This window comes from Motacilla alba, chromosome 1A (assembly GCF_015832195.1).
Source record: "Motacilla alba alba isolate MOTALB_02 chromosome 1A, Motacilla_alba_V1.0_pri, whole genome shotgun sequence".
Classification (NCBI taxonomy): domain Eukaryota; kingdom Metazoa; phylum Chordata; class Aves; order Passeriformes; family Motacillidae; genus Motacilla; species Motacilla alba.
In genome coordinates this window covers 12,202,377-12,223,457 of record NC_052031.1, presented here as the reverse complement: position 1 = coordinate 12,223,457, position 21,081 = coordinate 12,202,377, and the positions used below count along the sequence as shown (strand labels likewise).

Below are 21,081 nucleotides of genomic sequence, written 5' to 3'. Positions count from 1 at the left end.
GCTTTTCTTTCATGTGGATGGCAGTGATTTAATGCTGAAGTAGAATAATGTGGTTGTCTAGCTTCAGCCTGCTTATGTTGAGTTTAATTTTCCTATTTTAATTATGAGGGAGGATGTAGAGCTTGGTATCTATTTTTGGTTGTTCATATCAGCTGCATTCCATGACCTTGGCATCACTCTCTTTTATTTGAAACACCCTGCAGTATGCTGCATAGAATAACCATGGATTACTTAAGGCTTTTTTTCTTTTGGGCACTGGCCAAGTTTCATTTAAATCTGAAGCCATTGTGTGCAGTTTCAGTAATGTAGCTCTTTTCCATTAGGAGTAGAATGGATTAGATTCTAAAAATTTATAATGTTTTGCAGAGAAAGCAATAAATGGCTTTCTTTTCATGTATACATTTTTGGTTGATAGCTGTGGGAAAGGTTTGGGTTTTTTTTTTTTTTGACAAGTTATAGTACTTTTGACAAATTCTGTGTAATTGTTACTATGATAAATAATTTTAAAAAGGTGTTCTTGCCTAATCCATGGCTTACCTGACACCTGAGAAGCCACTGGCACCAGGACACTGCATCAGCTGTGTGGCAATAGGAGTGTATGAAAAAGCTGCCTTGGTCACCCAGGGAAATTCCATTTCCAGCTGTAAATGAGGAAGTGCCCAGGTAGTGGCATTCCAAGATAATCAGGAGCAGTTCTATCTGAAGAGGCACTTGAAGGCTGAGTCATGACAAAGCTTTCTATTTTTTATCACACTGTGAGCTTTTGCAACCCTTTGTGTTTATTTAAAGGTATAATGCAGGGAATCTTACTTCTCTTACTTGAATGGCCTGGCTTTCTTTGGTTCACTGACTCTTTTCTGTCTCAATCTCCTCTCTCATGAGCTTTCGGTGAGTTTCCTGGTATTTTAAATCAATCTGGTCTTACTGTCTCCTGTTGTTTTCAACAGTATTAGTAGCTAATTTTCAGATAATTTTCTGCCTCTGGGGGCAGAAATGTCTGTGGAGCACAGCTGTTGAAGGACATGCCCAAAGACAGTATTATGCAGCAGCCCAAAATGCCTAAGATTCACAAGACTTTTAGAAAAAACTACTGCCAAACAGAGATCTTCTGAATGTGTTCATATCCTAATATTTCTGCTGTGTGAAAATGAACAGAAACATTATTTGCAATGCAGAACATGTGAAATAGTAATATTAAAAATGTCAGTAAAATGGAAAAAATGTTGCATATTGGGATTTATTTTGTAATTTAAAGAGAAAAAATACATTAGAGTGCTATTTGGACATCTCAATTGCTGAGGACAGATATCCTTCAATATTAATAAGGCAAAGAATGATTTTGGCAAATAATTTCTCATTTCTTCACTGTAAACTCTCATTTAAGAATGAAGAAATGGCATTTGCCTTCAAATGTAATGGGGAAAATTGTAGTAGTTCTGTTGATGTGTAGGAGGAAGTTTAATCAGCTTTTGGGCTGCTGATTTGTGCAGCATTTCCTTTATCATCAGTTCTGCAGATACATCTAAGGGAACTGTTAGAATACACGTGAGGCTCTGTTTACCACTGGATCAAAAGGTGGAGTGATTTTATTGACCAGTAATTGGTGAAGAACCTCATGAATTTTGACTGGTATTGTGGACCTATATCCTTGTTATAGCTAGTTGAATGCTAATTTGCTCTTTTAGCTAATTGTAATGCATAATGTTAGGTCTGTGCCAGATAAGGAATTAGTTTTGCTGATTGCAAATAACTCTGGGTCAGGAAAACCAGGTCAATAAGGAAAACCCATGATTTTCAGTAGGAGGATTTAGTGGAGATTACTGATGAGCACCACTGCTGGTAAAAGGGGGCATGTAAACATTTGTGCAAGTGTACTCACTGTCTCCCTCCCTGTGTTCCCCTCCCTATTTAGAACAGAGGAGAGAAATCCAAGAGGAGGGAAATTCTCTTGTCCTTAGTGTGTATTAAATTGGAGCAAGACTAACGTCCCCCTGTTTCCTGTCTTATCTTTACTAATTCAGGCAAACAACTTATTCTCAAGCTTATTTATTTTTAAAGAACTAGAGACAAGAGCTCCCATGTTAAATGTTAAATTGCTTTGACATGCTTTGTCTTTCTTCTGTTTTAATGTAAAGAAAAACAGCAATATACAAGTGCAGGGAGGAGAGGAAGAGAAGGAATTTGAGGCCCAACTCTCTGTGACAGGAGTCAGGCAGAGAATGGAAGAGATCACCCAGGACTGCAAGGGGGCCTCAGGTTTTCCAGATACAAAGATACAGGAACTTGTAGAAGATAATTTGGAAGCTGTTGCAGTACTTCAGGGGGTTAGGGTTTTCACAGACTGAGAATCCAAATGGTTCTCTTTAGTATGGAATCTCTTGCATAAAGATTTTAGTTCTGCAACCCATTTTGCTATAGCTTGGTGCTGACAAAGTCACAAGGATCAAGCACATGCTGTAGCCTGTCCCAAGTCAGGGGACTTTGAGTCCTCTACAAAACTCAGTTATGAAACAGTCTTTGGGCTTTTTTTGTTTTGGGTTTTTTTCCTATATGTCATGATAGTCTCAAGAATTTGCACTTGCTAAGTCCTTCTTAGGCATGGTTTGGAAGTAGGGGAGCCAAAGTAGTACTTTGATTTTGCTCATTATGTGGCATGCAGGCAAATAATGAGAGCCTGTCCTTCCTCTTGCAGACAGAGTTCTTGTGTAGTCTTGTCCTTCTTATGCTGGAGGGTCTCATGAGAGCAGAGTAGGGGCAGAGTAGAATTCCCTCCTTCCATGTGCTGGCCACGCTGCTTTGGATGCAGCCCAGGACGTGGTTGGTTTGTGGACTGTGGGTTGGTTTCTGCACACTGCTGGGCCATGTCCAGCCTCTCCTCCTCCAGCCCCCCAAGTCCTTCTCCACAGGGCTGCTCCCAGTCTGTTCAGCCCCCCGTCTGTATGGATGCTGGGGGTTGCCCAACCCAGGTGCACTTTGCACTTTGCTTTGTTGAACCTGACGATGTTCTCATGGGCCCACCTCTTGAGCTTGTCCAGCTCATCCTGGATGTTTAAAGGAATGGAAGCGATAAAAATGCCTTCATCAGTTGTGCTAAATGTTTGTAGTCAACAACTCTGCATCTAATCTGACCATATTGAAGAAGAACTTCAAGAACTTCTTTGAAGAATTTCTCCTTTTAAGTAGTTTCAGGTGAACTGCAGTTATAAGTGCTGTGGTCTCACTAATATGCACTGTAATTTGGATCATGAATTCTACTGGAATTATTTTTTATGTTGTATATACCTCATGTCAGCTAAATTTGGTTTGCAACTAAGCCAAGACTATCAAATACACAAACACAAAAATAAAATCCTCTTGAGCATGTACAGAAAAATAAAATTGAAGGAAGATCTTCAATGTTAAGTGGGCTGTAAGGATTTTTTTTTAAAAAAAAATCTTTCTTGGCTTTACTGAAATTTTAATTCCATATGTCAAGTTTCTCAGAGCCACGAAAGGAAAAATGTAGTGAAATGCTGCCACAAGAGGGCCTGTCTTGCAATGTCTTTGCAAAATGCTTCTGGGAAAGGATGTGAGCAATCTTTGAACTATTAGTGAGGATTAGTTGTGGCCTGAATGAATGTTCTTGTGATATTCTGAAAGACATTTTGAGTGTGTTGACTTAATTCCTGCCTACTCCTCTAAGTCCTATTCTGTAACATTTTCTGTGTGCAATGGAAGCGCTGTGTGGAGTTTGATATTGGTGTTACAGCATTAACTACTGCAGTGGGAGATGGATAGATAGCTAAAATCTTGTCAAAATCCAGACAATTTAGACAATTGTGTCTTGGTTGTTTTGCAGTTGCCTTGTAGAAGGAGATGCTAAAGAAGAAATCTTGCAGCCTCCAGAACCTCAGCCAGTACCACCAATCCTAACACCATCTCCCCCATCAGCTTATCCAACAGTCACTACGGTGTGGCAGGACAATGACAGATACCATCCAAAGCCAGTTTTGCACATGGTTTCATCAGAGCATTCAACAGACCTCAACGAGAATTACAATAAGTCCACAGAACATTCAGGGAAGAACGAACCCAGCGAACAGACAGAGAAGAGGCTGGAGCGCAACTTAAGTTTTGAGATCAAGAAGGTTCCTCTTCAGGAGGGACCACGAAGCTTTGATGGGAACTCCCTGTTGAACAGGGGACATGCAATTAAAATTAAGCCTGTGTCATCCTCTGTAATTGATAAGAGCTTTAAGCCACAGGAACAGATTTCAGGGGATTCATTTGTAGACACTTCTCAAAACTCATGTATGGAATACAGCGTGCCACAGTCTAACACAGCCTTAATACCTTCACCAGAAAGTCTGCAGAGTCAGCAGGTGTCTGATACCCCAGCCAGACCAGATCGTCTGCCTCTGACAGAAAAGGGACATGCCACGTGGTCGCTACAAGGGCCTGAAAATGCGCTGCGAACGTCGGTGTCTGAAGAGCTGTCTTCAGATACTTTGTGTCACAGTGTTAAAACTCTCTCTCTAGTATCAAACAGCCCGGCTGAACATCCTTCCAGTGATACTGTTGATCATACTCCTCTTTCTGTTCGAGCACCCCTCTGTTTCACTAATCCTCTCCATGCGGATGATTCTGACACAGATGAGGTGGACTTTGACAGAGCCATGAGCAAAAGCGCGTCCAATGTGTCAACCGCAAGTGCCACAGTCTCTGCTGCCACTAATACTGAAAACATTTCTGCCAGAAAAGTATTGCCAATGTCTATTGCTAGGCAAGACTTATCAGCTGTAACATGTTCTGAAGATGGCAAAGGTAGGTTTCACTGAGGTTCAGAAGTGCTGCTCTTTATCTAGCTGCATCTGTAGAGTTGGACAATATAAATTTCTTTGCAATGCAATTTTCTAAATGTAAATTTAATCAGTGGAGTGTGGCAGCTTCAGAGAGGGCACAGCTCTTTTCCTGATAGCTTTCAGTTTGCATGTGAGCTGTTTTTGGTATAAAGTACTACAGACCATGATTAGCTGCTTCAAAAGCTGTACTGTGAGCTTTATTGTGAGTTTGTTTAATGCTTTATTTATAATGCATTCCTGTAGGTTTGTATGTAATTGTAGGTTTCTGTGTTATTATTTGGTGCATGTTTTTTCTCTATGCCCAGTTCCATGGAAGTGTCTATAATAATTGGGGGTTGACTAGTCAAAGCATTTTCAACAGGCTTGTGCAAATACATAACAATTTCATGCTTATTGGTTGATGTGCTGTTCCTAAAAATGTAGATGTAACCTCATTCAGTGCGTTGCTCTTTGAAGTTGCTCATGATTTGGCTCCTGCATTTTAATAGTGTTGTAAATATTTAGCTGTGGTTTCCTCTTTTTCTGTACAAGCTGATACAGCTGTTCATCTAAAAATCCAAGTTATGCTTTATGAGCACTTTGAAAATTATTTAGCGGCTTTTTATCTTTTACTACTTTTTTGAGGGTTTTTTTTTAAAGTTTGCAAGTTAGAACATCATTTATTGAAGGCAAAAGGGTCCCAAAACATGCAGGTGCAGATTTCTGTCAGGCTGGCACACTTAGAGCAGATGGAGGACAGAGCAGGGAAGAAGAGATTAGGCCTTGGCAACTGCTTGTGCAAAGCCCAACAAAAGAAGTAAGGCTGTGGAGCTGAAGGAAGAACGTGAGCTTCTGGATGCAGCTCAGACTCCTGTGCTTGGAGCTGCTTACAGTGATGGCCTCACCTCAGGAGTCTGTGCAGGCTTCATGACTTTCTGAAGTGAAATGGGGCTCAGTGTATGATGCAAGATGCAGAACCAGCTGAACTGAAAGTACTGGCTTTGTGAACTGAATGTTCACCAAAAGTCATGTATCCACAGATGTGAACTGTTTTGCAGCCTTAAAAACAGTCTGTTTTTGTAGATCTTGATATAGATCTATAGATACTGTGATCTGTACCTATAGATCTATAGATTTTGGTTTAGACTGTGTAAACACCACACAATACTTGCACATACCTGTATATTTTTAACACTGTGACTTTAGAGATGCTCTGCAGAGCTAACAAAGCCATTTTGTCGTAGTTATTTCAACTTTGCAAGCAGTTCTCCTTGGATTTGTTTTACAGATTTGCAGGCTATTGTATTTTTCCTTTTGGCCAGAATTTTTTTCTTCTTTCCAAAAGCAATCATTGTTTGTCACTGTTTGGAAATTATCATCTCTCTGTGCATCTCATTATGTAGATGCTGTAATAACATGCAAATAAAGTAAGTGATATGTCATAAATATGATAAAGAATTGGAGAAATGTCACTCTAGAATTTGTTTCATGTAACTGTGTATCAGAAACGTCTTGAAATAACAGTACAGCCCTTGTGCTGCTGGTATGTTGATGATTTCACAGGAACTGATTAAAATTCTAACATTAATTTTTTATTATTTATCTCTTGTTAATAAGGGTGTATCTCTTCCCCATTTGTTTGACAATGAACACTTCCCATTTCACATTCTGGTTGCAGGTCTTGTAATCCCTCAGGGACTCAAGAATATAGGGTTAGATTGCTTTGCACCAGTGATCCTAAACCCTGTTTACAGTGGCTTTCTCATTTTCGTACTGGCTCAGGACTCTTCTGTCTGAAGCTGGGAACGTGGCTGCAATCACCAGCGAAACTTGTCTGTGAATTTAGCAGCACCCTAATTGCCTAACCAGAACTGCTGGTGTGCACGATCTTACCACACACTTAAATCCTCTTTTTCATTCAAATGAAGCGAAAAGTAGTTGTACCCTGAGGTAAAAGAAAAAAAAAAAAACAACAAACAAACCAAAGAGAATAATAAAACAGAAACAACACTGAAACAAAACCCTAAAACTCACTTTCAGTTAGTGCATATCCATGGTGACTTTATTTGATGGTTTTATAGAGGCCTTTTCTGTTAATGAAGGTTTTCTTGTGCTGTAAGTAAACTTGAGATGGAGCAGGTCTCAGAAGTCACTTGGAAGATGATGGCTTGTAGAACTTGATGGACTTCTGTCCCTGCAGCAGCTGGGGATGAAGGCAGCTCAAGCTTCATGGCTTTGTTAGTTGAAATGTGTCTTTGTATTTTTGAATCCTGTGCAGAGTACAGTTGTCAGATGAGATTTCTTATGGCAGCAGCTACTTTAAATTGTTTTAAACCTTTAATTACTACTCAAATTTCTTAGCAGTTCAGAGAGGGGCTTTTGCTGTCAGAAGAGCTTGTGTTAGTACACTCCTGGGAGGTGAGAGGGAACAGGCTGGGGACAGGATGTGGTACTGGCACCAACAGTAGCCATCTCCTCTGGCTCCTATTTACCCTTTGGCTTAGTGAACTTTGCACTAGGCTGTTTAACCATATCAGTGGTGTGGGAGCCAGTGGGCCTCAACATGGACTTGGTAAGCACAACTGAGACCCGAAAGAATGAACAAAAAGTATTCATTTGAGTTGCTGAGGGTTTTTTTTTCCTCCAAATTATTTAGACTGAAAATGTTTTCGTTTTCTTGCTTGCATAACACACAAACTGATCCAATGCCCTTAATGTGAAGTTAATGTTGGTAGATGAAGTTTCTCCTCAGTGTTAGTGTGGTAAACCAAAATGTTTTATAATACTTGAAGCAAATTTTGCTTTAGATACTATACCAAGTTTAGGATTATCTCATATATGAAAAGATCAAATGCTAAAAGGCTAGGAGAAAAATCAATGTATTTTAACTGATCTAAATGTCATATTTGATTTAGATGCTGATGCTAGTGAAGATTCCTCTCCCCCGCTCCCAGAAAGAACACCAGAGTCCTTTGTATTAGCAAGTGAACAGAGTGAGTTTTTGATGTTTGGTGGTAATTGGAGATAAAATGTGAAGAGCATGCCAGTATTGTATTTGAGTACCCCTGATTTTTGGTTAGTCTGTTGGAGCATTTTGTAAAATGGAATGAAATCTAGCATGTGCAGTGGCTTATTTTGGGATTTAACTTTTGCACACCCTTGAACACAGAGAAATTATTTTTCATTTTCTGACTTACTATAGTGTTATATGATATTTAAGTAATTGAGGACTTCAGTATTAGTAGAGCTGGTTTTCAGTCTGAAGGGTATGGAAATGAGATGATGCAGTGGGGAAATGCAGTACAGTTAGGGAATTTCCCAGCTATTTTAGTTTCCTACTGCTCCCAGGTAAGGAGTGGGTATGCACATGAACAGTGTTTATCTGATCCCCCTTTCTTGGGCAAAGGAAAGATGATGATACTTCATTCTGCACTGCATGTAGTGAACAAGCCCAGTTAGTCAAATTCAATGTGGTTCACTCTTTGACTGTCAAAGGGGTAACTACAAGAGAAAGCTGACACTTGCAGATCATGTGTTCCTATTGTCATAGTTCATTCATCAAGCTAGGAATGGCAGAATACAAAACAGATGAATTGAAATGAAGTGATAAATTAGGTTGATGCTTGGTACCTTCCAGAAAACCTAAAATGATGTAATTGTTTACTGAGACATTTATTTAGTGTCATTTTGAAACTCAAAAAATTTGGGCCCAAGTAGTTAATCTAAATATTTTCAGCATGAAAGTGTCGAAGTTTTGTCAATGTGTTCTTTGAGCATCATAAGCATAGGTAGTTCAGAGTCAAAGTGATCCTTTCTTTGGATATTATGGACCTGTTGCTTTTCTGTGACCTCACAAGGAACAAAGCTGTTTTCTTTAAAAATCTCTCTCCAGGACTGGAATCACTAAAACCACTTCCACTTTGTTTGTCTTTTTGCACGATGTCAGTAAAGGACAGGTGTGGCTGTCCTGACTTGTGTGTTTATGTAAGAGATCTGAAAAACACGTACTGTTACTGCCCAGCTGATGTAACAGAAGTTCTAAATTGCCCTTGAAAAGGAAGCCAATTCCCCTGTTGATTAGGAGCCCCCAAAGGAACAAAATGAACACCCACAATGCAAGCACTGTACTCTTGTGCTTTGAGTTATATTTTGCCTTGCATTTTGCCTTTTCTGGAGCACTTTTCATGTAAAGAGATTTTCATGTTTTTACAGGCATTTAATCTTAAAAAAAAAAAAAAAAAGTGTTTAGAACACATTTCTAACGCTGTGTACTAATGCCTCATCGTGAGGAGATGTGAAGTATGTTGAGCTGAGTTCATTCTCCCTAGGCACGCCCTTGCCGAAGCCAGCTGTGATTGCACAGTCGGAGTGGAGCGCGCCGCGGGATCAGCACCTGCCTGAGCAAACAGCCTCCCCAGTAAGTGCAGCAGACAAGTCTGTACTCATCAGTCATTTCTGGTTTGTTGGGAGCTGCAGCAAAAAGTAAAATCCATACTTGTGAGAAGTTGCAGCTGTTGGTCATCTACAACTGGCCAGGTTTTCCTCTGCCTGTGCTGCTGAATTGATGTGAAGAGTATGTTTTCTTTCCAAGAAAATGATCTGTTTTTCTAAGGTCAGCAATGTTTTTAAAAGGAGTACTCCTAGATATATGTTAAACTATGGCCTTAAGAGTGTAAATATGCTGCTTTTAGGGAGCTTGCTGTCTGCCCTTAATAGATCTTAGGCCAGTTCAAACTGGAAGAGAACAGCAGGGCCTAAAACTAACTCTAAACTTCTGCAGGGCCTCACTTCAGGCTAACTAGAGCTGCTTCCAGCTGGGTCTTGAAAACCTGCAGGGATGGACACTTCTTATGGGCAACCTGTTTTGCTGCCTGAAAATGGTTTTCCCTTGTGTCCATATTTATTTTAAACAAACCATTTTTGCCCATCAGATTTCACTTTTCTCTCATCTGGCTCACAGTCATCCTGCATGAACAGTTGGCAAAACTTTAAAAGCACACAAGTCCTTTTTACATTTGTCCCTTTTTTCATGTGCTCCCAATATCTCACTTAAAAATATGACAAAAAAGATAGATGTGAATTTTCAGGGACTGTAAATGTAGTGTGAGAACTAACCTACCTAAATTTGCAAATAAGTTGCATTGTCATGTTTTCAAATTTTTATTAAATGCTAAGGTTCCAATAGTAAATTCTCATACTAACTACTGTAGCATTTTTTTGTCAATGTTGAGTCAAGTCAAACATGTAGAAGTAAATTAGTATTTCCATGAATGTTACATGATTTTGGTGATGTTTTCATAATCCTAAATTTCTGACTTCTTTTAGTTTTTCTGGAAGCAGTTTGTGTAATTATTTTATATATCTCTTGTTAACAGGGTTTGAAAACAACTTCACCTATACTACCTGGTAAGTGGTGGAAGCTTTTCTAATTCTTTTTTTTTCAAAATACATTTTTCCTGCTGAACAAAAATTTGCCTGAACTTGGTGTTTGCTCTGAGGGTATCTAAGTATATTGTCAAATATACTTGTATTATACTAATTGCATTGTTACCTATGATGTCTAAGCACCTTTAGTTTAGAAAGAACATGAACTGAAGCCTTTATGTAGATGTATTAAATGGCACTGTGAGCTTTTGCTATAAATAGATGCTATGTGGGATTTCAGCTATCCATACAAACTAATACAAAATAACAATCCAGATAAGGAAAGCAGGAATATGTTGCTGTCACTGAACATTTACTTCATAAACAATTTTCGTGTTTCACTTTTAGGAAACTTTTAGGAAATGAGAAATTGTCTTTCAGAGCTTTATTTTTGTAAATAATATTTGCTGCCAGTTGTTTTCTGGACTGTAATGCCAAGTGGCATTGCCACAGTGGTGACTAAGTGGATGTTGCAGTGAGGGGTCTGTGTGTTTTCTAGATCGTCCTGAACGAAGCAACAAAACACCAACTGACATTTTACCTCAGATTTCTTTCTCTGGTTCCACTGACACGAGAGGTCAAATTTCAGAATTTCCTGCAGAAGTAACAGATATTGGTAATTACAATTCTTTCAAAATATAATCACTAGATGACTTAAACAGGGGATTTACTCTCAGTACTGGTTTGGATAGCTGCTACTACTGCCACCCTCCAACTCACTGAGATGCAGAACCCAGACAAATAAACCTGCCTAGTCTCCTTCAGCACTGCTGAAGTTTTCCCCAGAATAAATGATTAAATAATTTTTCACTTTGAAACAAACCTGAAGTGTATAAAATATAGAATTTGTCAAATGGGTTATAATTTTTGTAAAGTTTTGTAAATTCTTGAAAACTCCCAGAAATAATACCTGATAACAGCCTAGGTATGCAGAGAAGGAGGGGAAAAAAAAAGAAGATAACAAAGGCTGTAATACTGTATCTAATGAAAAGTATTTTCCAATGAGGTTTAAGTACTGAACTATAATGGTATACAAATTCTTCATATTTGTATTTTCTACAGCTAGAGTGCCTTCAGAATTCCTTGTATAACAAAGTTGTTTTCTGGCCCTGAGAGTTAATCTATTCTGTAAGAGCTGAAGCCATGTCTTAGTGATCTTCTGACTGCTGCCAGCCTTTGTGAGCCTGTGTTGTCCCAGCAGACAGAAGTCTTAAATACATTTCTTTCCTTAGGTTTTGGTAACCGCTGTGCAAAGCCCAGGGGACCGAGAGAGCCACCCTCAGAATGGACATGATCCAAGAACCAATGGACACACTATCAATAAATTATACTGGAAAACTCAAGTGCCACTGAGAACTAGAGAAATAGTGTTCCACTTTCCTGGGGGGCGACTAACACAGAGCAGTGTAGATCTAACTATCAATGGTACATTCTTGCAGCGCATCCCACACAAAGCCTGACGCATGGCTCACAACAGTGGATTCCAGTATTACAACCTTTTGCTGGGGCCATCTACCTGCCTTACTACACTTAGGAGAAAGTATTACATATGATTTATTTTGTAACTTCAAGTATTATTGCCTTAATGTCTTTTAACCCTGTTACACGCTGCTTGTAGACATATGTTAATATAGTAATACTTTTGACAGATTGTGTTTATGGACTACTTTTTGCTAACATTTGATTACCATGTATGCATTATTTTGTATATGTACAGGGCAAGTAAGTATATAATTTGATAAAGTTGCAATCATAAAATATTAACAGAAGATGTAAGAAATCTCTGCATGATCTAAATTTTTGTGTACCTTATTTGTAAGTTATTTGCCCTGAAGTTTTAGAAAATAGTTTCTGGGGTTTTTTACAAAAAATTGCTGGACACACACAGCCAGAATTGCAGGTTAGCAGAGATAAAGATTGTAATGCATTTTGTAAATTGTAAGCAAGAGGTTATTTTTATATTATATACTGTTTAATTGTCAGACCCGATTTGTTCTGGTTTTCATCTGGTCATGGAGATTCAGTAAGTGCCTTGGAACAGTATTGAATTCTCTTAGCCTGTGTATGTTTCCTCAGTGTTTTGAGTTCATCTGGAATTAGATTATCAAAAAGATTTGTATGTTTCTTAGTATATTTGACCTGCCAGTAAAAGAGAAACCATTTTACATAATCAACACTCCTTAGTTTTCATTTTAATGTTTCATCAGTTGCAATCTTTAGAAAGTTCATCTCTATCACCTTTCTGTGTAGTAGGATTTTACGGATTTAATACGGCGTGTTTCTAATTTGAGAAAACCAGAACACACTGGTAAAAGGACTGTTCAATACCACTGTCTTCTCTTACAGATGGGGAATACAATTTATGTTGTTCAGCGACTGTGTATGTAAGAAAGCAACTTATATGAAGGTTCACCTGGAGCCCTTGCAGCTACACTGTATCTTGGCAATATATTATGTCAAGAGTTAATCCTTATAAGGATTCCTTACTTAAACTTTTCTGTAATACAATCTTTAAATTAAAGAAAGTAAAAATCTCACTCTGGGTGTTTTTACTCTTAGGAAAGAAAATTGTGTCCAAAAGCCAAGTGTAACACAGTGAAGGATGGCAGTCTGGCTTGGCTTACACATCTCATACTTGAACAGAACACTGACACTCAGAACCTTATTTTTAGTAACTACTTTAAAAGTTCTGGCTAGCAAGAATGCCAGAGAAGCAAAGAAGAATGTTTTAAAGAAATGTTCATTTTAGGTAGTGAAACTATATTAATCTGAACTTGATCTGGGAACATTGTCTGATCTGCTGCTTGTACCTTTAGTGTCTCTGCTAAAAGAGAGCAAATGCCCCGATAGCAGCTCTGTTGTAACCTCCTGGAGGGATGGAGCTTGCAATTACTGTCTCTGACTCTGGATTTAATCACCATGCGCTTTGTACATGTGACAGACTGCCAAGCTGGGGAGCTCTTTCAAAGAACTGTGTGCACTATAAATACTTCTCATGGATGTAGTTTTGCAGTTATTAATTTAAAAATAAGTAATTCAATGATATGTGCCATCTGGGATAATCTATATCAACTATATTCCTGACTTGTAAACAGTTCAGACAGCTGGAATGTTCTGCAATTGGCAGAATAGGGCTGGCCTGAACTTTGTCTTCCTTCCCTTGTGTTGCAGATGATTAGCTCAGACTCTCACTCTTACAGAGCTCCTGTGGATTTGTAAGGCAAGATGGACTGTCAGCACCCCTGGGCAGTCCAAATCATTGGAATATTTTGGGAAAAAAAGTTAAATAAGGAAATTTCCAAATATGTTTTGGATTCACTTTTCAAGGATCCCTTCCATATTTGTCCACCAATAAAACACAAATCTGTGCAGGTAGTAGATTTCCTGGTTTTCACAGATGAATTTTACTTAACAGCAAAGGCTGACCCAAATCTGTGCGCTGCATACAGGCCATCTTGTTATGATTAATAATGTACATCCAGGTTCATCTTTTTATCCCCCCTTTGTTTTGCACAGATTTGGGTCATATTCCAGGCTGAGTTTGTCACAGAAAAAAAACTCAAAGAAAGGTTGCAGCCTTTCTTTGCTTTAGTGATAAAAAACTGCAATTGTCCAGTATGGATTTCTGTTTCTTTTGACAGAGCTGGTTCACAACTTGGTGTTCCCTGCTTTGGGTTTTACATTTTCACCTATTGTATTTCAGATAAACTGGCAGTTTTAAGAGCAAGGTGAAACCTGCCCAATGTTTTTTATCTTTGTGTATCTGCTGTTGGGGGTGGTGCAGAGATAACTGCCGCTCTGGATGCTTCACACTCGGGAGTTTCACATCACAACTTTGAATTATTATCATCTTAACAGCTTCATCAAAAAAGACCTAGATCTTCACTAGTGGTTTGTTAGAAATGGAGTCTAAAAGGGTTTAAGCATTACATTGGCTTGGAAATTATCACTGAAGCCATTTTGTATTTATATTGAAGTCAATTCTGTTTAGTTCCAGTCTTAGGTTACTTTTTCTGAAAGCAGTCTGCTTTCATCTCTGAAGTGCAGCTTTTCAGGCATTGACTTGATCACTGTAGCAAGGAAGCAGTAATGCTACTCAACCCAGCTATTTTTATTAAGAACTGCTGCGTTGGCTTGTTTGTCCTTCAGTATTTTTCTAATATACCATTTATTATTTTTTTTCTAAAGATATTAATGTTGAATTAAATCATGCAGTGAATGATCACATCAAAACAATGAGTTCTCTATGTATTAGAAATTTAAATTCTGAAGACTCAGAAGAAAGCTGACCTCTACTACTGCCATTACTTACCTCTATTACTCAGCATATTTTAGGTTGTGCATTGATTTGACAGGTAACTTTCTATTTTGGTAGTAACTAGAGCATTACACCAGCATTTTTATTTCTTATCTGCTAGGAAAACCTGCTGCATTTACATGTAATTTTCCTTAAAATAAGTTTCTAACTTGGGAACTGGGCAGAACAATGAAAATCTCGAAGAATTACCTCTGGGTTTTTTGTATATTGGAATTTTGGATTGGGTTTCTTTGGAGATAAATCTCTGAAAGAATGAGTGAGATCAGGTGCAATGCAGTGACTGGGCAGTGTGATAACCCTGTGCTGCTGGAGCAGTTGCTTGTAGCTGCAGGTCAGACTGTTGGGAAGCACCCAGATACAAAGCTCTTGCCTGCAGCATAAACCTGACATGCTGCAGCCAGAGAAAGGGAACCTAGCAAGAGAGGGCTGGACTGGGGAAAGACTAGCAATGAATATTACCTTCACAAGGGGATTTTGAGGAGGAGCAAGGAGTTAAGGACTTCAGACAATGGAACTGAAAAACCAGATAAAATAGCACAGGTAAGGCTTTGAGAATTTTCTCAAGGCCTGAGGGAAGAGTAACAGCTCTGCAGTATAAACAAACAAATCACAATTCCTACAGCCCATTGCCAAAGAAGGGCCTTTTTCACAATCTCAAAATGCTCTTCAGCGCTTGAGAAGCTGAAACAGCTTCTAAAGGAGGTTGTCCTGTGTGGGCCACAGAGCCAGAGCTAAATCCATGGCACACATGAACCTAGGACTGAGCATCGCTGGGGCCAGCCAGCACAACGCACCAACTGCTCTGGAGCCCTCGGAGTATCTAAAGCCTTTAAAACAGGAAGGCTGTGAAGTGGTTAGTAACAGGCTTAGCAACATCCAGTAATAGCCAGGCTCTCAGATGTGCCTTTTCCAAACCATTTCCATGCATGTACTTAGTCAAAGCACAGGTTTGTCAAGTGTTGGGTCAAACAGAACAAGAAAATAACTGTTTTCTTGGCTGCACTACTGTCGTATCCTCAAGATTCGTACCAAATGCTTCACTTCATTACTTCTAAGACCACATAACAAAAGCTTAGTATTTTGCACCCTTAAAGCAGTGAGTAACTAAGATGTTGTTTGCTGTTTTGATCTATTGAGTTGTAGTTGCTGTAACCATCGATTTCTTTAAAAACTTGACTCTTGCTTCTGAAATTGTATTTTGTCTGCATCAAGCACTGTGGTGAAGCCAAGGTAAGAAGTCAGTTTTGCATTTTGGCTTAAATCCTGCAAAGTTACCTACCCTGTGCATGTAAACAGCTGCAGTGAGCTCAATGCAGGTATTCATCCATGGGCGTTGCATGTTCGTGTTTGCAGTTCTGGGGCACTCTTAAGGACAGGGCCTCAGGCACTGTGACTGAGCTCCACAGATTTCAGCTGGTGAGGTGGAAGTTGTCTTTCACATCTATAATTCCTACTTTGATCCACAGAGTTATAGTTCGTAATATAAAAGATCACAGACAGGTAAAAAAATTGATCTTTTGGGTAGGTAGTGCCACAATCTCGCAGAGAGCTTGACTGTCAAGTCAAAAGAAGAGCCAGACTTGGATCAAAGATGATTCCATTTTTCAAACATGGAGTATCAAAGACTGCTGAGCTTTTCTGCTTGCTCAACTCCACTCTTCACCAGAGGACACCTGGTGTGTGGTTCCATCCCAGTATATATTCCACCTGCTGCATCTCTGCCCTAATGTTAAATGGACCAAGAAACCCCATCATAATCAGAATGTTTTCAAGTCTTTTGCTACATTTGTTCAAATTTTTATTTGCTTTCTTGCTACTTTCACGTTAAATGGTATATTCATTGTGAGCCTGGAGAAGCAGGCAGGAAGAAGACACAAATCTTGTGAAGAAACATGCCAGCTCTGGTATCCATTGGTTGTAGCTGTTCTTTTATTTGCTGCATCTCCAAAATGTATATGCTTTATGGTGAATATTTAACTTCGTAATGTCAATTGCACATTTTATCAGCCCTGCCCAGTGCACTTCTCATCTTGGGGTTTCAGTCTTGCCTGCACTGAACACTATTTTGCTGTAAGGGAAGGGAGGTTGGGCCTGGTACATTCTAATTTCACGTGTTACTATGGTATCTGGACACAGCTGAACCCACCAGTGAAAAGCTGGCAGTTTTGTTAAAAAATAGTAATGTAGCTTCTGATCTGTTTCATTAGAGACAATCAGAAGCTAAAATAGCCATCCCTGTGAAGTCCAGTAGGGAATCTAGGGTTACCTTTCCCATTGATGTGAATGGCCCGTACCATCAGGCTTTTCTGAAAAAGCACTTGCGCACTGGATTTTATAAAAGTTAATTAAAAAATTACTCCTAACTCACGTCATGAAATTCATGGGGAATAATGTGTGAGCACTTCAGAAGTGAAGCAAGTTGCCTGGATCAAGTGATCCAAAGAATGGTCTCTGTTTGGTGTGTGGTAAAAAGTGAATCTGGCAGAGTTGGGAAGAACAAGGAGCACATAGTGCCAGAGGAGAGGAGGTGGGAAGAGCTGAATTGTACCAAGTACAAGGGGAAACTGTCTTTGCTTGTGGGTAATAAAAGGCTGATGTGAACTTGTTAAGCAGGTTCCTGGTTTTGTAAGCTCCTCGGAAGGGCAGAGAGGTGTGGTTGGGTAACAGGAATGCAGCACCAGGAAGACGCTTCTTTAAAGAAATTGTTGTGTTTGAGTTTCTACTCAAATCTGCAATTGAGTATGATCCTCTTGCATTTGGACTGATCAGGCCCAGACAAAGATTACTCCAAGGTGGGAGAAAAAGGAGGATAATAACCTAATAAGGATAAACTGACCCTTGAAACATCCTGGAGTGGGTGGGAAACATAGAGATGTGAAGAATGTTTAATTCAGAAAGCAATCTCTTGTCAGGGATTTTGAGACCTCAAAGTGCTACCTAACAAGGGCACTTTGTGATACCATTGCCATGCAATGAATACATCTTTGTCTGCCTGTTGACATGTAAATCGCTGGTAACAAGGAAGCAATGCAAGTAATTATTTTCATAATATAAATCAACTTTTATTATACATTAGGACTCGTGAGACACCTAACAGCTCTGAAAAGCGTTGCTGAGCAGCTCTTTCCCCTTCTGTGTCATCAGACAGCAAATTCATACCAGTTCATTGATGCTGGAAATAACACTCAAGTGTTTTTTTTCCCCTTAAATCTACACTTTTTGGAAATAAATTTTCAGACCCTACAAATTATTTCTACAGATAAATTAGTTCTTTACAGTTTGGATACTGGATGGTGGTCAAAGTTGTCCTGAATTTATTTCTCAGCCACTACCTTTGACATGTTTCATTTAGAAGAAGGGAACTCATTTGGGCAGCTATTCCCCAACAGGGAGGGTGGTCTCAGACTCCCTGATTCATAGGAAAGGGGGTGTCTAGTCTTACAATTAAAAAAAATTAAATACATCAGGGCTCCTTTGGAGCTCAGGCAGCTGCCAGCCGCCTCTGGGTGCTAAGCTGGAATGGCTACATGAGCCAAAAGGACTCTCTTAGAGATCTCCATGATAGTCCATGAGACTGAGCTCAGCCCTGTCCGAAGGAGGGCTTTGGCTCCAAGAGACACAGCTCTGCTCTTGGGCCTGTCTGCAGTCCCCAGATCGCAGGGAGGTGTTTTGGGAGGCAGCAGCCTTTGTCACTAAACCAAATGCTTTGTGTTTCAGCCGTTCAGGGCTCCTCGCCTCACCGCTTCTGGAACGCATGATGTGCTCTAGGGACTCTCCATAACTGAAAAAATGGATAGGTGCTCTTACAGACCACATCACTTGCCTATCTAATTTATGTTTTAAACCATGAGACACACCCTCACTTTGCTGGAGAGCACAGTATATGTAACAGTAAGGCCCAGAAAGAGGGCACCTCACTGCTTGTAAATTTGCTGCACACTTCAGTTACACAACTCAGAAGGCTGGCTGGAGTTTTTATCAGAATTTTTACCCTAATCATGTTTTGTAGATATATCAAGCAAGCACTTTTCAGGGTCTCTTCTTTCAGTGATTAAGAAGGTGTGAAGACTTTTTCCATCTGCTTCTTCCTTTCCCTTCCCATTAACTCTGAGCATCAGAAGGAACCAGCATGAGGGAGCTGACTTGGAGCAGCCTCTGGGCCAGAGTCTGTGGTCAGATGACAGATCTGTCCTGCACACTTGCTGGAAGTGGGGCTATCCATCACGTAGGCTCAGCATTCCTGCCTCTAAGCCAGGGCAAGACTGTACAAGTAACAAGGTACAACTGTGATTTCACATGAACAGGCTGGGAGGAGCCTGCTCATCTCGCATTTCAAGACTGTGATCTGAGGCTGATAGTGATGTGTTCGATTTACACTGAAGTTATTCCGTCTATCCTGAGGGAATCCCAAAGTCCCTAATTGCCATCCAGTACATATATTTAAACATTTTTGGGTGACTTTATATATGAGATGCTTTCCTAATGCCATGGTCTGGAAATTTCAGGTGCAATTATCTTCCAGTTGCATTGGTACATCCAAGAAAATCTGAGGAGATTATGGGAAATGCATTTTTACTTTCAACAGTTTGTCTTAAACTGTTTCCCAGAATCACTGTGGCCACTGATCTGAAGAGCTGCTGCCTCCACTGTGGAGTGAAATTTGTGCATAGACAGAAAGCTCTTTATTGTGGATTTTTCCATTAAGATGTTGTTTATGTGAGCAAGAAGTTGAGGTGAGCACTGAAAGATTAGCTGCTACATATAACTAGCTGTTTATTTGCTTTTTATATATACACTTACAAATATAAACTGCTACTTTGCAAATAAGTGTCTGTTCCTAAGACATAAGACCTGAATGTCCTAGAACTAAATGTACTCCAAATCAAGGCCAGGTTGGATGGGACTCTGATCCACCTGGTCTAGTGAGAAGTGTCCCTGCCCACGGCAGAGGGGGTTGGAATGAGATGATCTTTAAGGTCTTTTCCAACCCAACCACTCCATGACCATTCTTTGATCTGTTTATCATTCCACAAGCCTTTAGGGATAGGGAAAAAAAAAGCCATCAGGAAATCCATACGGATTTCAGTTCATTGACTTGAACTCTTTGACAACAATAAGAGGTATGCATACCTCATAGAACTGCTTGTTAAGGAATAATAATGGAGGTTAACATCTCCTCCATATGTAAGGAACTACAGTTTTGCTTGGCTTGCATCCTCTTGCTTTCATACTGATTTTAGGAATTATGTATCTTTTGCATTGAAAAATGCTAAAGATCTTTCAAATAGTGAAGAAGCTATGAAGACAAGAGCTAAGCAAATTACCTTTTCAACTGCAGCAGAGGTCATTTAAAATTGTGGATATCAACACCTTCCAGTTCGCTCCATTGTTGTGATTGTTACTACACTTCAATAAAGAAATATTGGAGTCGAGGTTTCACATTTTAAACACAAGTGAGAAAACCAGTTCTAAAGACTAAAGAGCTGTTACAGCAGTAGTCTGTAGCTGTTTGAAAAAACATTAAACAAGAAACAAGTACTGTAGGTCCTCCCTGAAGTGTAAACTCCTTTTTTGTGGTTTTTACGGATTCTGTAAAATGTTGGCAGATGAACAGTGTAATAAAAACCATGAGTGTCCCCAGTTGTCTGCTCTGCCACACTGCCAAATGTCTAACCCATTACCCCTGAGCAGTCAGCAGAGACATCTGCTGCTTCTGAGGGGAAAAATGGCTTTTTGGATAACCACGGCCTTGGTTACTGCTTTGATCAAAGCTGCTGGGCTGCACATTCCCATTGCTCAGGTGTGGGGACACTGTCCCTTGTGAAGGACAAGGGCAGGAGGGGGCAGTTCTTATCCCCCTGCAGCAAAGCTTGTCATGCTGTCAGCAGCTCCCAGTTATGAGCCAAGTTAGTCCCCAGTGTCTCATTCAGTTCAATTGTTTGGGTGGTAATTGCAGAAATATTTGGATGTCACTGGTTGTTCTGAAAACCCTGACTATGGAAAATGAAGTTCTTCTAAAATAAATCACACTTCTACATGATGAGATCACCTTTGTCAGTACAGTTCTGTGCACATAAGGGCAGTTTTCACCTCTGTTTCCAAAGATGAATTAACTGACTTTCAATGAGTTTGAAGAAAAAATGAATAACATTAAAAATTACAGTTAGCTAATTTTGCAGACAAAAACCAGCATAAAGACGTCTAAGTGTTATCAAATGTTTTCAATTTACACTTGGCACAATTATTTCCATGCTTGACTTAAGAATTGAGCAGATGCCAAACCAAGGAAGTAAGCACACGGAGAGCAAACTGTTGGAATTATAAAAAGAATAAATAACATTTCTGAAAGCTGTTTTTCTCTTTGGAGACCTGAGTAAGGCTACAAAGCATCACTTTGGTAGGCAGTTGAGAGTACAAAGCCAAAACACTGCAACTCAACCTGTGTACAGCATTTACATTCAGCTTTTTATTTTCCAGAGGATGTCTGAAATTATTCTAAGTTTAGGTGAGCATAAACAC

The 21,081-nt window shown here is 39.6% G+C and overlaps 1 protein-coding gene across 2 annotated transcripts in view; it reads left to right on the top strand.

Annotated features, from left to right (window-relative positions):
• Positions 1-20,198, top strand: part of PTPN12 (protein tyrosine phosphatase non-receptor type 12) — a 77,285-nt gene extending 57,087 nt beyond the window's left edge. Inside the window, exons 13-18 of one of the 2 annotated variants that reach the window (XM_038153936.1) lie at positions 3,839-4,803; positions 7,736-7,813; positions 9,149-9,237; positions 10,196-10,226; positions 10,744-10,860; positions 11,477-20,198. In XM_038153936.1, coding sequence (XP_038009864.1) covers positions 3,839-4,803; positions 7,736-7,813; positions 9,149-9,237; positions 10,196-10,226; positions 10,744-10,860; positions 11,477-11,538 — 1,342 coding nt within the window. In that variant the 3' untranslated portion in view covers positions 11,539-20,198. The remainder of the gene's footprint in view (positions 1-3,838; positions 4,804-7,735; positions 7,814-9,148; positions 9,238-10,195; positions 10,227-10,743; positions 10,861-11,476) is intronic. The other variant, XM_038153937.1, reaches the window with a different exon arrangement.
• The last annotated feature ends 883 nt before the right edge of the window (positions 20,199-21,081 follow it).